The 16,471-nt window shown below is 47.0% G+C and overlaps 1 protein-coding gene across 4 annotated transcripts in view; it reads left to right on the top strand.

The window, feature by feature from the left end:
• The window catches only part of MDM4 (MDM4 regulator of p53), a 30,710-nt gene extending 15,541 nt beyond the window's left edge, over nucleotides 1-15,169 (top strand). For 2 of the 4 annotated variants that reach the window (XM_072844987.1, XM_072844986.1), the window contains exons 8-11: nucleotides 1,203-1,363; nucleotides 1,931-2,065; nucleotides 2,810-2,890; nucleotides 4,658-10,099. In XM_072844987.1, coding sequence (XP_072701088.1) covers nucleotides 1,203-1,363; nucleotides 1,931-2,065; nucleotides 2,810-2,890; nucleotides 4,658-5,212 — 932 coding nt within the window. In that variant the 3' untranslated portion in view covers nucleotides 5,213-10,099. Of the gene's footprint in view, nucleotides 1-1,202; nucleotides 1,364-1,930; nucleotides 2,066-2,809; nucleotides 2,891-4,657; nucleotides 10,100-12,477; nucleotides 12,640-12,995; nucleotides 13,847-14,570 lie in introns of those variants that run through there. The other 2 variants (XM_072844989.1, XM_072844988.1) reach the window with 2 other exon arrangements.
• Nucleotides 15,170-16,471: the final 1,302 nt, after the last annotated feature.

Below are 16,471 nucleotides of genomic sequence, written 5' to 3'. Positions count from 1 at the left end.
AGAACTGCAAATGTTCGCCAAAGGTATTTTATGACAGACGTGTTTTCTAGCTTGGATATTTGGTCTCATAAATAAACAAACACTTTGAATAAAATGGCAGGTTAAGCCCCAAAAGCACAGCTATCACTAAACAATGTCATGAAAAATCTTACAGACCTTGCTGAAGGGTATTTTAAATGCTGAAATTATACTTGTATCTATTTATCTTCCCAAGGGACTCTCTCCTCTGATTACATAGAACACAGCCTGAGCCGTCTGCAGTCATTACCTGCAAACCAATCAGGGAACTGAATAACAATGGAATTTTTTTTCTATCCAGCTTAAGTGTAATACAGCTCCTTCATATTTAGACATTTCCTTTGTTTTAATGTCTGGGGATTTCTTGCTGGTTCACTCATACGGATTTCTGATGTTATGGAAGCAATTTTCCTGTTTTTCTACTTTCTATTCTGACATTGTTCTCAGATCAAGGAACTTAATTTGTAAAACCAAATCTTCTTTGCAAGTGTGGGTATTTCCAGATCAAATGAGAGTGGTAGATATTTTCCTGGTTGCATGTACAAAAGAGGTAGAAACAGTCCTTGTCTGTGCCTTTGAAACTCGTGGCACTGAAGAGAGATAGATTCAAGGTTATCTTGAAATTCAGACTGCTGAGTTTAGGATTATAGACTAAACTGTACGGGCTAAAAAGGAGGCTGAAGCATGGGGTTATGGAGGATGGATTCTTGCTTTCCTGCTTCCTATTTTGAGCCTGGTTTGGGAATTCAGGAGCTCCCATCACTGGAAATTTGAACTACATTCAAACCAGTTCTTTCTGCATCTTAAGTCACTCAAGAAATCTACTCAGTGTTGACTTGGTTAGAGCTCTGAAAGAAGTGTTCATGTTTCTGTATTGAGTCTTTAGGTAAAGTTGAAGAGAACCTGTACCATTACAGAGGCACTGGGAACACTGGGATGCTTCTCTGACCTCTGATGGCTGTGCAGTGACTGTTTTGCCAGGTTCACTTGTAGATACATGAGTACGGATGTGTGTCAGGTCTAACATCCCAGTACACTCATACAAATCCCAAAGCTCTTAGCAGTAACTGGCTGTGAGAAGGAGCAAGAAAGATTTCTAAAATCACATGGGGCCAAATTTTTCTCTGCTAGTCTCTTAAATAATGTAGGTGTGGCATGACTTAGATTCTACTTGGCTCTTACAGACAAAGACTTAATAGAAAACCTCTCTAAAAGCAAGAAGCCTAAACTGGACCTAGTGTTTGAGGAATGGGATGTAGCTGGTCTTCCATGGTGGTTTTTAGGCAACCTCAGAAGCAATTACAAGTCCAGAAGTAATGGATCCACAGATATTCAGACTAACCAGGTGTGTAGACATTTTAAATAGGTGCGCTGTATTCTCTTCCTCTCCTCTTTTGGGTTCCGAGTAAATAAAATATTCTTGTTCTTTCTTTCCCATTCCCACTCCAGGATTTTCAGCCTCTCCCTTGTGTGTTCCTGTCCCAGCCTTTCACATCAGGTGGTTGGTTACCTTTAGTGTTCTTAAATAAACTAGGCACTCTCTGAAGGCTGTGTTCAGCCGTTGGAGGTCCTTCTGCACTCCAGAGCATTGGTTGTATTTCAGGAGTTGCCCCTCTTCTGGGTTGAAAGTTGTTACGTGGTGCAGATGGCTGTAGCGTGGTGGCCAGCTGCTGTACGGCCAGCCAAAAAGGGGAGTAAGCATAGTGCTGCTTGCAAAAAGGGGTGTATTTGTGAGAGCAGTGAGTCGCCCCTTTCTCTTCCAGGGGTGACTGGAGAAGCTGTCCAGGGCTGAGAAGGCTGTTAGTGAGGAAAAGGGGAGAGGCATTTGCTGTGGCGATGGCTGCGGTGCTGGTACTCCTGCTGCTGCTAACCTGAGCTCTAAAGTGGTCTCTCCGGTTTTCTTTTCCAACAGGACATAGACACTGCCGTTGTTTCGGATACTACTGATGACTTGTGGTTCCTCAACGAATGCCCGTCGGATCAGAGCAGTGCTGCAGTCAAGGTGGAAACAGTTGACTGTGAGGAAGTGAAAGAAGGTGACAAAAAGGTACCTCTTCAAACAGCCACAGTGCATGGGTTCCACAGGTTGGCCTTTTTAAATTGATCTCATGGTGCTGTGCTGATTTTGGAGGAGCTAGATTTATAACCATCCAGAGTTTAAACTGCGTTTAGAAAAGGCTGTCACCATTCCGTACATGGGGTGATGGCTTTCCTGTGTAGTCAATCTGCTTGGGTTTTGGTTTAAATGTGTGTATTTTTAAGGCACAAAATTAACGTAAAATTATTTAAAACTCTAGCAGCAACTTCACTATATTTCTAGCCAATATCTGCAAGACTAATAAATGAAAAGACTTGAAGAGGAAAATCTCAGTTTATGTTGTGTTAGCATTCAGTGTAAGATAGGTTGGCCTGAGTCTGCTAGCTGAGGTGGTAGCAAGATTGATCACAAAAGTAATTAATCAAACGTGTGTTAAAAGGATTAAGTTCATTATTTCTTCCATGGAAATTAGTAGGACCACTCAGGTGTGTATGTGTTTGTATTTGTATGATTCTTGTGTGCATCAGAGAGAGACAGGAGTTGACCACAGGCAAATACAACTGTAAACCAGCCCAGCAACCGTTACGCACATTCTCAAATAGTTACAGTACATAAAACGTTTTTTCATTCACTTCTAGAAATGGCTTAATTCTCATGGCAATGATGTAGTCATTTTAGTTTTGGTGTACAGTGCCAGACATATCATAAATACAGGTTATTGTGCCCCTCTAACAACACATCCACTCTTTCCAGGTGACCGAGGACGCATGTTTGCACGACTTTGAGGATTCTCAGTGCTTAAGTGATGACACAGATACAGAAGCTGCTTCTGAGGTAGGCATCCTTTGGGTCAGCGTTCCTTGCTTGGAGTGTGCCGCAGTCTTAGCTGTGGTTGGAAAAACTCATCCTACAGCTACTACTGGTTGTGGTAGGAGAAGCTGATTCTTGTATAGGTTTCAAAGGCCAAAAAAAGCAAAAAATCAAGCCAAAAAAGCTTTTTAGTAACCTATGTGAAGGAATGCAGAAAAGTTGGCTTGACCGGGTCTGGTTTATTTTAGATAGGGCTCTATTAAATTCTAAACTGGATGGGCATTGAGCAGTGGCAGCCCATGAATGCTCTGACCCACCCGGTCCAAAGGCACCAAGTGTCTCCTGGCCACAGAGCAATCCTGGAATTTATGTGATTTTGGCCACTTTTTGGGGCAATGTGAGAGAATTTACACGCGCTCTAGCTAGGAGGGTTTTTTGACTAGGAGATTAGGGTCCTTGTTTCTACATTGTTCGTCCCTTTTGTGAAGGGTAACGTAGTGCAGCATGGGCAGCCACTGGCTTTGTACTCATGATTTAACTTGTCCCTTCACACACCCAGGAAGTGAATGAAGATTAGGCCCTCGGTTTCCAGCATGGTCAGTCTAATGCTATATGAAGTTAGTATTAACAATATCCATGCATGTTTTAATAAAGTTAAATCTCTATTGTCCTCTGAAAGGAAATCTGGAGTATAGTCCTTGGCAGAGATTTGGAAATCTAAAGTAGGCACTTTGTAATTACCGAAGTGCTCATACTCAAAAAAACCTTCTTAGTGGAAATTTCTGTGTCAGGATCAGGGTTCCACTGAGTCCTGCGTGTCCGGGCCAGCTCTGAAGCTGTCACTGATTTTGTGGTAGTCTCTGGGATGAGAAGAGAATCCACTTCTCATCTCACCCCGTTTTTCTGAGATACTTGTATGGCCTTTGTCAGGAGGAGAGCCTGCGTACCTGCTGGTGTAATGTCTTTGCCCTTGCAGTGCCTCTCTAAGGACAGACCACAGCTCTTTTCCCTGTTTAAATGAAAAAAAAAAGGTGGAAAGAGAGAATAAGCAGTAATTACTGGGTTATCACCCCTCCCCGCTGTCCCGTTCCTCTTCTGAATTCCTTCCTGATAGATATTGAGGGACATCAAATTTGTTTTCTTTCATCTGTCCTTTTTTTCTCCCACTCCTGCAGGCTGCCTTTTGAGGTTTTGTTGTAAGTCAGCAAAAGTGTATCATGATACTCTTTGCAGCTGATGGCACCAAAATTTTTTAACATTATTTTTCAGACTGTGCATGCTTGACAAATTAGGATGTCCCTGGCATTGGACAGCTGAATCATAGCTCTGAACTTGGGCAGCTCTTGCCCTTGCTATGTGGGGTAATCAAGTAAACCGCTATTAGTTGTGCAGATTCAACAGATGCTAAGTGATGAGTGAGTCTGGGAAATATATTCCTGACTGATGCCAGGAGCTCTACCCTGGAATTTAGAGTGAAATACTGAAAATTCAGTGAACTGCACAGCTTGAGAACATTGTATTCTTCCAGAGGCTGGGAGGAAGGAAGGACAGATTTTACTGCTTAAGAAAAGATGTGCATCTGTAGAATGCACAGGGGTAGTCAAATTCTCCTTAGGCTTTCCGAGGTGCTGATAATCAAACTAGCAATCATGCATTTGCAAGCTTATACTCGGCAATATATGTCCTTTTTTGATACAGCTGCTTTGCTGCTTTTCCTATGTAGAGGAAACGAGTCGTACACAAGAATACACTAACTTGCTGCTGTTTTTGTCTGCCTCAATCATTCCTCAGGACTGCTGGCAATGTACCAAATGCAAGAAATTTAACTCTCCAGGCAAACGGTACTGTTACCGCTGCTGGGCCTTACGGAAAGACTGGTACTCAGATTGTCCCAAACTGGCTCATTCTCTTTCTCTGTCCAACATTGACGCTATGCAAAACAAAAATGATGATGGAGGGATAGATGTCCCGGACTGCCGAAGGACTATTTCTGCTCCAGTTGGCCAAGCCAAAGACCTGTACATGGTAGAAAACAAATCACGTGTAGATCCCTGCAGCTCTATTGAGTCTTTGGATTTGGCACAAGAATGTGAAAGCAAGGAGTCTCTGTTGCATTTCACTGAGCAGAAAAAGGAGGAAGAAATACAGTCTTTAGAGAGTATAAAAAAATTACTGAATCCTTGCTTCTTATGCCATCACAGACCACGGGATGGGAATATTGTCCATGGAAGGACTGCTCACCTTGTGGCCTGTTTCAAGTGTGCAAAGATGCTGAAGAAAAAGAGATCACCTTGCCCAGTGTGCAGGAAAGAGATTGAGATGGTGATCAGGATCTTTATGGGGTAATTGTGCCAGTTCAGGCCTTCTCCACCAAAAGATAGCACACAGGTTTTCTTGCACTCACACAAACCCTAACTTCAGAGCTCAGCCGGTGAATACCAAAGAGAATTAAGATTCAAATCTGATCAAGAACACTGAGGAATTCTCTGCGTTAAATGAAGCAGCATCCACTTTTGATGTCTGTTTAAATTAAAGCCCGTAGGGAGCAGGGAGTGACCGGCACATTGGTATCAATGCCCTAGCTTTGAAATTGTCTAAATCTTCTAATTTCAGCTCAGTGGTGTCACTAGGATTCTCTGTTCTGACAACTGGTCCTTGCAGAAAACAAGTTTTGGAAAGAGTTATAACTTTGGCTGTTGGACTGTTGTTCTCCAGTAAGTCAAACCCTGTGCAATGCCTTCTAAGGGGGGAGTCTGCATCTGACATATATATATGCAGGGGTGGGTAGGGGTGGAAAAGAGGGCGGGAGGGAAGGGTAGACCAAGGTGTTTGCAATTTAGGTAAGCCATTTCTCCAAGGATCAGTTCTCCTGAGGGCAGTGAGAAGTAAATAGCCTGGTTTCTGATTTTTTTTTTTGTTTGTTTAATGTAGGGTTGTTAGATAAGGTGAAAGTCCTCTTGCTCCCACACTTGAAATAAGTCCTCCCAGATTTTTAATCCTTAGCTATCTCAGGTCACATATCAGATGGCAAAAGAATATAGAGTGTTATACTTTGCTTTGTTATTGGATCTTTTAATTCCTATTGATTCTTTTTTTCATTTAAGTACAGTTCTGTGTCACCTGGCGTAACTTTGATGAAGCCTGTCCAACGTTAGCTCAGAATCTGGTCTGCTGGCTGGATTAAATTATAACAGCTCTGTGCTTAAATTATATTAAATTATATTATTAAATTATAACAGCTCTCATAGCTCTATGCTTACAGCACCGTTGCAACTTAAACCTGCCTCATGTCATCAGGCCAGTCTAGGTAGAAGATGCTTACTTTAGAGTGCGATGTGGCTTTAAAGACAGGATATGGGCCTTTGAGGGAAAAAATATAATTCCTGTAAAGCACCGATTGCAGCTGGTTAGTCTATGGGCTGTGCTTGGTGTTAGTTTTTTTAAGTTTCTCCGCTGATTTCCTTTCCCTGTGATTTAACGCTTCAAATCTGTTTGCAGCATTTACGTTGCCCTTCAGAGCTATGCATGGTTGCTCTACTGGCTGTTAAAACTCAGCTAGAATTTGCAGTTTATGTCTAACCCTTTTCTGAGATCATATCCTAGAGTATGCTCAGGTCTTCCTCAGCCTTCCTGTTCTCCAGGGCTTTGGAGGGCCTGCATCATGCAGCAGTAGCAATAGTGCCTTCATGTTTCAGGTATACAGGCATTTGAATTCAGTACAGTGTGTAGAATAAACCCTATTTTGTCATCTTCTCTGTAATTTGCTCTCTGATCTAGGTATAGTACACCTGAAGACAGAAAAAAAAAAAAAGAGAAGATAGTGCTCATACCTCAGTGCTTCTCTAGGCTGTTTCCCCCTTGTTTTCCACACTCCTTGTGCTGGTCCAGCCAGAGCAGGTCAGGCATGTGGCGGAAGGCCCTAGAACCTGCCCAGCAGAAAGTCCCAGCAAACTGCGATGTCAAAGTTGTTGTTTCTGTGCAAAGATATCAGAGTAGGTGCTATATGCAATCGCTGCCTATCACTGCCAAAAGTTAGATCTACTTTATATTTTGCATGGTATTGTGATTATTTCTATGTTTGCTATAATTTAGACTATTATTGTTGGCTTTTATTTACAGTTGTATTTTAAAAATCGGAGGATAACTGGTGTTTTGGTCCTGTAAGTCCATGGGAATCAATCCACATGGAAAAGCTGACTTACTGCTCTCTTAACTAAAGGGCTGTCAAATTGCTGGTGATGCACTTTAATCATGCTAAGATCAGCAGTGTTACTGCCTGGAATACAGAAGGCAGTTCCTGCCAAGTAGTTTCTTCCCTTTTCAGGTAGTTTCTTTCATTTTAAGGGTCTCGGGCTCAGCAGGGTGCGTTGCGGCATTTTGTGGCACTTCTGAATACTGTGAATTCCCCCTTGTCCCGATGGCTCCCAAGAACTAAATGGTTTGCTAAAAGCAGTTTTACTGAATCGTTCAGATCTGGCCACACTGAAAAGCATATAGTTTGTGTTGACCAAAAAAAAAAAACGTCAGGAGAGTTTCCAGTAATGGGGTTGAATATCCCTACCAAAATCCTACTGAGATCTGTATGCAGCTTCCATTATTAGAGGAAAATTGTTGTCAGTGTGGCAGTACGTGATAAAAAGCCAATCTGCAGGATAACTTTCAGTGTAACAATCTTTGTATCTGTGACTTCTTGTTCAGTATAACTATGGTGTTTACAACATGCATTTGTCAGGTTCTTAATTCTTTTTAACTGAAATAGTTAGTGGACATAAGATCTCACAATGTTACAGTTGATTTTCCTTCCTATAGAAGAATAAGCTATTGCAGCACAAGCACATTGTGTGTAGCTGTAACTGCCCAGGTTGTGGCTGGGGCTTGGAGGGGTGGGAGGGGGGAGTTTTGGTGCGGGAGAAGGGGAGAAGAATGTTGTATTGCTTTAACTTAAGTCTAAGTCTAAATAAGTAGCAATTTACCAAGAACTGCTCTTCTGACACTTTTTAGGAAGTGCAGACTTGAGGTATGGGTTGAAGAACTAGCTCAGAGCACTCAGCTGCAATACTTACGTTGCAATGCAGATAAGATATTGGCCAGGCGGTGGGATTACTTTCCTTTTCCACAGATGTAGCAGTTAATGTGGAGTCCTAATTCAGAAACCTGTTTTTTGGAGGAACTGAGCATTTACCCGAGATGGGTGTGAACTTGGGTTCTCTGAATACATCATTGGTGTCTCGTAGCGCATGACAGTTCTTCTCTCTTACAGTGGTTTTACTATGAAGTGCAATATGAGAGAAGAGGTCCCTGGTAATCTTTAGCAGTCATTGCTGCACGTCTGTTAGGGGAAGTGTTGAGCGCAGCTGTCCTTTGATGCCCAGACTGTTTCACTGCGTTTTTCTTTGGTGACATTGGCTGCTGTTCCTCAGGAACCTGCTGAAGTCGCACTAGCACAAGTGTACCTGTAGGTCAGGTTTCCTTTACTAGATCCCTCAGCTTTTCAGCCACAAGTTTTGGCACCAGTTATCCCAAGAAACAGCAGATTTCTTACTTTGATGGGTATTTAAATACAGTATGGGAACCATGAGGCTTACAACTGTATAGTGCCGTTCAGCACATTATAGTGCTCTACAGTGTGAAACCGTACATATATGTAAACTCTCTGTACTGGCAACCAGAGGTACACACTTTGCATTTACTCCTGCAAGTCCTTCTAGTTTAAGTGCCTCTTCTCAGTTACTCTCAGTGACTCCTGTTTACTGACACGCACAGCGCATCAGCCTTTTCTTCAGCTCTCTCTTAAAAAATCTCAGCGTCCCTCCTCTGCTGAGATGTATTATCGAGCCAATTTAGCCTAAACAAAGCCGCTACATGAATTACGAAGATCCTTTGGAACAGCCCCCCAGAGTGCTTATTTCTTCTGAACGGTGGGTGTTTCCACAAAGACAGCTATGAACTTTCTGCCTGTGTTCCATATTTATTACGGTGCATAACTGTGATGGAAACCATAATGCAGCTTGCCAGGGTCTGCTCCATCCTTCTGCATCCAACATAGATTGTATCAGCTACTGAGAAGCTGTCCTTGCAGAGAAAAAGTGGCTGTTGGACAAATGGAAGTGGAAATGGAGTGGAAACTGTGCGTCTCAGAACCCACTGGGGTAGCTTGCTTTTGCCTGCTCACACTGCCTGTTCTGAGCTTTATCTTCCAGCCCCAGAAGAAAAAGCAAAATGCTCTCACTAGAGGCCTTCAGTGAAGGCTGACCATTTTGGAAGATGCCATGATTAAGGGATTGAAGAAAGAGCCAGGGCACCGGTCTCCATTCTGTCTTTGTCCATAAGCTGAGCAAGGAACTCCTCGAGTCCTCTGCATGCTCTTTGGCCACCTGGACATCGGCAAGGAGCATCAGGATCCTTGAAAAGGAGGTGCTGTGAGGCTGTTCTATCAAGAACAAGAATGAGACCCACAAATTAGATGGGGATGTGCTTGGAACAGCTCCAGAAGCACAGATGACTTTCGGACAGCAGCTTTTCTGCTCTGGAAGTCCTTCTTTGGTTATCTGTCCACAATGGCTGGAATTTTCCTTGCTCCTTTGAAAACAAGTGAGACCCTGCTTGTGACTACATGGTAGTGTCTGGCCAGCAGAACGGTCAGCTGCCACAAGCTGGGTTACGCACCCTATCAACTCGCTCTCTGCACCTTACGAGGATTAATACAGGCAGCTGTTGCGATTGCAGTCCTGTTTTTCTGTGCTGTTTTACCCTGGTAATGTGCACTTGCTACCCACACATCTGTGGGGACACCCCATGCCTGCCCATGCCAAGCAGGTGCTTCAAGAAGCAGCAGCCCACTGAACTGGGCAATTATCTTCAGAGTCTCCGACTCCTACTAGAAGACATAACCGCATCTGAGGATCAGTCTGAGAAGATACATGAAGAAGGCAGGAACATGTTGTACCTCTGGCAAAGATAAAGACTTGCTGTTCTGGAAAGAGTGATTGCCTACTGGATCTCCCCAGCACCCTTCCCTGCAGCCTGTTGTTCACAGGTATATTTTTCTTGTTTAGAAAAACTCCACGTCTCACTATATGCTCACACAGTCACTGCAGTAACAAGCAGGAGCGCTTACTAAACAGCATCTGTGCATTTGCACTATTTTAAAAAGACATGTATTGCAAAATTGATGACTTGTTTTTGTGTCCTGCGCGTAATGAATTTAATTAAATTGAGTGCATTCTGTGATAACTTAGGTTTATTTTTTTCATTTGTACTGCGTTTCGGTGAAAACCTTTAAGTAAAGGCCTGTTACCAGTTAAGCAGCCTGTGATCTTCCTGTGTGTCCGTTTCCAGGGAGGGAGAGACCTCCCATCCCTCCCAGGATGCGTCTGCCTTGCAGTTGGGAGGGGAGGCTGTGGCACAAATGGATGTGTTTGCGAAAGCCAGCAGGAATGGCTTAAGCTTCATCTCCTAAGCCAGCTTGATAAAGTACTTGCTGTGTTGTTTTTAAGCTGGTTCCCCAGTCCCGTTGCCACCGACAGCTGTAGCCACTCCAGGTTCCCAGGAGGGGCAACCACCACGTCATTTGCTTGTGGTAGTGCCAGGAGGTTGCTTAGCCCTTCTCCAACTGTTTTTAATGCTGTTTACCTTGCTTGTGGGATAGAAGCAGCCCTGGTGAAGGCAGCGTGCACCCGCTGTACCCCGGTGTGTGGAGCTCCCCGGGCAGGCGGCTCACTAGAGGGCACCCACCGGCCGTGCATGGCATGGAGCGGGGTGCTGGCAGTTTCCTTGCAGCTCATCTTGCCTCCAGCCTGTTACATACTGAACCTTTAAGGCTGGCATAAGGTTGCACTGAGGGACACGAGTCCCACACGGTTGGGGTTTGGCTTTCCTTATTTGCCTCTTGGTTTACAGTGCTGGTTGGAGACCAGCAGGCTGCAGGTAATCAGGAGGAAGACCGATGAGCAGACTCTGCTCTTTTGTGTGGTAAACTAGCCCCACATACACCCAGCAGTGATTTATCACTAGTTGCTTGCCAAGGAGAAGATGCTGCTTCATTATGAAGAGCATCGTGATTGCTTTGTAGCAAAACAATAAAACTCCACCTGTGGCATCAGAACAGGAGAACCAGAGCTGGTTCCCTCATCCCTGACATGAAGATACCTGCTGGCAGGGGCAGAGTTGGTTGAATTTATGGTCCTGCCCAGCTGTCCCTGCTTGTTCCCTGCCTGCCTTTCTAGGAGCAGCTTTAGGTAGGGCTGGTGTCCAGGCCTACCTGTTGGCAGGCAGCTGGGTTGCACCCACCAGCCGTTTCCATTCTGTCCTGCAGCAGCTGTAAGAGCAGCAATTAGACTTGCTGGTAACCTCTGCCAATCTTAAGCCTGCAGGGAAGTTTCTGGCTCTGCCCCGCAGTCCTCTGCCTGGGTAAGCTTTCCTTGCACCCTGCCAACAAAACCAACCTGTCCCAACATGCTCCAAAGCACAGGAGCTGCATCGAGTAGGGCATCTGCGTCTGTCCTGTTTGCCAGGGGCTGTGTTGTGCTGGTGAGATCCCCCGCCCTCGCTCTGCCCGCCCTGGGCAAACAGCAGCTCTCTGCCAGCAGCAGGCAAAACAAATCCTCCCGGCTTTAACAGAAAAGGTATTGGAGCAAGGGGGAGTTGCTCACCTCTGAATTTGACTTCTTAACAGGGGAGGCTGGCCAGACGCATGCTGAAGGGAGATGGCTGTTCATCTCGTACGGGAAACGACAGCATTTCATCCTCCTTGCAAGTGCAACCACGATGCGTTTCTGTGGGGAAGAAATACTGTTCTGTATCTTCGAAAATAAAGGATCCTTTTTTGCTGTAGCTTGTCAAGTAGCCAGAGCTTGGTATTCCAGCCCTGCTCAGCTTCTGCCCTTCCACCTCATGAGCCTTTTTTCTCTCATCCTTTGTAGGAAAGTGATTATTTTGGGGCAGCGCTTGTGGCACTCCCAGACTCCCTTAAGCAGTTGCAGGTCTGTGCAGGAGCACCCTCTAAAACCTGTGCTCTTCGGTCTTGCTGGGAGCCAGCAGCACTTCTTCCTCTTCTGCCCTGGGGTAACAGCAGAATCCAGCCCACTGAAAATAAACAGTCTTGCTTCATCCAAACACCTTCCCCAGAATTGTCAGTGACCCAAATGTCGACATCGGGGAAAAAGAAAAGCTCTCAAACCCAGTCTTTCTGATGTGAGCCGCACCACTGCTGTCCCAGCCAGCAGCACAGGCTGGGAGACCCCCAAAGGTCTGTTTGGGGTCTCCAGCTGGAGCTTACTGGGGTGAGGAAGCAGGCAGTGCGAAACCTCGCCAGCAAAGCGGGCTCAGTGAGCTGCCCATGCACAAAAACCAGGGTGGTTTTAAGAAAAAAAAAATGCAGCTTTTTCTTTTAGCAGCTAAAGCCTTGTTAATTTGAAGACTGAAATGGCCACACAATTGGCAACTGGCATCACCGTCCCCGCGGTGGATCTGAGCGGGGATTAAAAGGAACCAGCGTGAGACCCCAGCTCGATGGGGTCTGGGGAAGCGGAGGGAAGCGCTGTGGGGGCCAAGCCGTCTCCTGCACAAAGGATGGGGGAAGTCTTAGATCCGCACATACCTTTTGTTTCCAGAAAGCCAGACCAGCCTCTCTGCGCTTTGCCTTTAAAGCTCTGTTTAATGAGATGGCGGTGCCCTACCTCAGGGAAGGGCAGAGCCCTGACGCCCACCGAGGACTTGCGCTTTCCCTGCACAGCACCAGAGACATCCTCATACCGCAGAACCTCTAGCCAGAGGTAAGTCAGGAAGGATTATTTACTGGAGTGATTTAGCGAGATGCTTTAAATGGCATGTAAATGTTTGCATATTGCTTTGAGCGTGGGAACGGCTCTACAAGTGCTAGCTATTGTTATTTTGCATTGGAAACCATGTTCTCCTTAAAATCAATATCAGAAAGAAGAACGTGTGAGCAAGCTAGTTAACTTGCTGCAATACTCTTACTATTGCCGTTAGCAGAGAGGATTGTAACCCACGCTGACACGGCTCTTCGAGCTCTGGGTGTTATTCTCATTTGGTATAAAGCATCGCTTCATCATGAGAGCACCCTGACCTCTGACCCTTGCTTGCAAAACTGTTTTCTTCTCATACCTAGAAATACACCATGTTGCAGTCCGGCCTTTAAGCTATAAAAACAACCCCAAAGCAACTGAATGCACAGAGAATACAATGCTCTGGCTGAAAACACCAGTCCAGAAACAGTTTGCCATCAATCAGCCGCGCTACGGCAGCGGGCAGCGAGGCGAGGGCTGCTGCTGCGTGTCCCTCGCTGTTCACCCTGTGCTGCTGCGCTTCGTGGAAGGAGCCGGGCGTTGCTGATGCCTGGTGACCCAAAGCAGGCTTAATGGTGGAAGCGATCGGGTATTCTCCCCGGCCCCAATTCTGCACGTGCTTTCAAGTCCCACTTGCTTCCCAAGTCCTGGGGTAGGTGCTTTGGGTTTTGTCCCAGAGCAGGGCTTTATCTGGCAAGCTGGGGAGCGTGGGGGGTCCCACTGGGTGCCCGCTGTCCTTGTCGGAGGGGTGGGTGCAGCCTTGCTCACCCTCTCCTGCCTCCCGCCCCACTGAGCTTCACCAGGCTCTGCGAGGGGCTTTCCCCCCCACAGTGCCGAGCTGAACCCCTGGCTGCAAACTCTCATTTTTGGGTTTCCTGGGGTTTTTTTGCTCACTCCCTGCCCCCTCGCAGGAGTCCAAGTGCAGCCCTACGCAGTCCATGGATGCCAGGGCAGAAAGCTGGTGCCTGCCCCGGCTGCTCTCCCCGCAAGCTGTGCTCAGCTGCCTGGAGGAAGCAGTTTATTCCTGCCTGTGCTGGAAGGGGATGTTTTATTTATCTCCTTGGTGACTTTATCTGGATTTGATGTTCTATAGGTGCCACTTTTATCTGTCTTCTCCCCCCTTTCCCTTAACCTTGTTTGTGTAATCACTGTGCCCAAATTAAATATTTACTGTTTTCTCTGTACTGGTGAGCCTCCCAGTTCCCTTCCACTTTCAATTAAAGATTTACTAGGTGGGCATCAGCACTTCTGCAAGGCCAACAAACCAGCCCCCCTCGTTAGATTTTTTAAGTGCTTCGTTATCAGAGTTCAGCAGAGCACACCATAAATTAGATCTAAAACACACCAGCATGCACGCACTCACCCCGCAGCGCCTGGCTTCATCCGTGCAAGGCTGAGCCCAAAAGCAGCAGGGTGTGAAGAGCAGGGTGGGCAAACACATGTCTCTGGAGGGGTCTCTGGCTTCCCAAACCATGCTGGATGGCGGCGGCCGGGGGGGCTGGGGACAGCCCTGCGGCAGGGACACGGTGATACTGGGCAGGGCTGGGTCGGGCACCGCTCCCACCGCAGCTCTGGGCTGTTGGAGAGACGGAGGACACCGGCCTGCCCATCCTCAGGCCACGTTGAGGGAGGGCAGCTTCCTGCAAAATAGGCAGAAACGGGACTTTTCTCATCACTCCACTATAATATTTATAATTAACCGACTCTTCAGATCAATATTTTATTGGGGAGGTTCCTGGGGTAATTCATGCTTTGAACATCTTCCCTCCACGTGAATGAAGCCTGGGCTATTAGGAATAATGAACTTTTTGCTAGTTACCTTTAGTGAACTAATAAATTTTTAATGCTAGCTGGAAATTTAATAATGGAAATTTAGTCTGTGACCTCAAAACTTACAGAAGGAGGTGAGGGAAGCGGACGGGGCCAAGCAGTAGGAGCAAAGTGGCAGGCAGGAGCTCGGTGGCACAGCAGGCGAACGAAGCCCAACCCAGGCGGCTTCGGCAGCAGGGATGCCGGAGGGATGCGGCCATGCAGGGGAAGGAGCCGGAGGACCTGCAGCCCCACGCACGCACCGTGCTCAGCACCGCCACGGTCACGCAACTGTTTGGCAGAGAGCGAGAAAACAGCAGGATTTCCAGGCAAGCTGTTGAGCTGAGGGGTCGAGAGACACCATCCGCTCCTGGCCCTTCCTCAACTGCTGGGCGCTGCTGCAATGCACACTGCTTTTTTATTTCCAAGCAGGTGAGAAAACGCTTTTACCCCCCCACTTTTTCCCCCACCACCCTGGGCTTTTTGGGAAGAGCCCAGGGCTCGGCATCACCAGCCTCTCCCCCCCCAAAGCAGCCGTTTCCCCCCACCCTTGTCAGCAGCCGAGCGGCTGTCAGGGACCTGCATTATTTATCTGCTCAGTAACATTTACTGGGATCTAGTGTTTAATAACTGTCACTCCAATATATCTTTTCTTAATCCCCTCAGATCTGTCGCTGTGGCAATTTTAAATATTTATCAACGCAGTTTGTGTGTTCACTGTTAAGGTTGCAATTTTCTTGTAATTAAAGATTTACAAGACACTGCTCAAGATTTAGAAAGGCTTGGCAAAGATCAAAGCTGTTTGGTATTCACACTAGAAATCGCCAGCTCCCTGAAGGTTTTCTGCAGGACCCTGGTAGACGGGTGATGGTGCCGACCCCCGCCTTTATATTTGGTTATTTTTGCTGTTGCTTTTAACCATTTTTGCTGGCTCTCATTGCAAAGTCACACTTTGCAGAGGGGGGAGCTTTTGTCCCCCTCCATGTCTCCCCATATCTTGCTGACACAGCTGAGTCTCTCTCAAAGCTTTATATTCCTTGGGGCCTCATCCAGCCCGGGGCAGAGCCCCCTGCCACCAGCCGCTTTGAGAAGGGTCCTGCTCACCCCGTGACGGCCCCACCAGTTCCTGCACCCACTGCCTGCTCCTGCCACCACCGAGCTGGGCTCTGGCTTGTTATTCCCTATTAATATTCATTCCCCATCAGCACGAGCCCTGCCTGCCTGTCCCCCCTCCCGGCTCTCTTCCCGTTTAGCCACATGCAAATCCAAAATCAATTCTGCCTCCTTCTCCCACCTAATTAAGATTTAATACAGTTCCAGGATGACTCGGTAGCAGTGAGGGTACCAGGGTGCCCCACACATCCTGCCAGGAGCAGACCCCAGGATGGGAGCAGGGTGCTCTGCCCCTTGCCTTGGAGTGGTCACAGCCTCCCGCACCCTCGCTCGCTGTGGGGTCGGACCCCCAACACCCCAAAGTGCCACCTGGGTGCACACCAGTTTCTTAATTAATTATTTAAGCCTGCCTGGCACAGGCAGCATGAGCAGATCCAGTGGCCAGCAGCCATCACCCATCTCTCACCAGGACCTGCAGCATCCATGGTCCGTGGGCACCACTGATGTCTCCTGCGATGCTGCTGCTGCGCATCCCCAAGTCCACGCTCCTCCAGAGACCCCCTGCACCATGGGACAAATTCAAGCTGCAGCCTTGTCCACGACAGCATCCCCTGCGGTTGGCTTGGCCATCAGGAGAGGAGCCAGTGCTGGGAAGGGAGCTGGGCTTCCCAAAATACTGCCTGGTGGAGACGGAAGGCGAGAGCTGCGAGCAGCCAGCCAGGGCTGTGGAAGCAGGCAGGGCAGCTGGTTACAAACCAGCCCCTGGAGAGGTCAGCACTTTTCTAGCCTCAGACAGCTCCAAACCGACCTCATGCCACCTCTCCTGCCCTGCTGCTTTCCATCAGCCTGATTTTAGCCTCAATTGCCTACTTGAACA

Source organism: Ciconia boyciana, chromosome 23, assembly GCF_034638445.1.
Source record: "Ciconia boyciana chromosome 23, ASM3463844v1, whole genome shotgun sequence".
Classification (NCBI taxonomy): Eukaryota; Metazoa; Chordata; class Aves; order Ciconiiformes; family Ciconiidae; genus Ciconia; species Ciconia boyciana.
The sequence above is the reverse complement of the archived record's forward strand: the minus strand, read 5'-3'. Positions and strand labels throughout refer to the sequence as shown.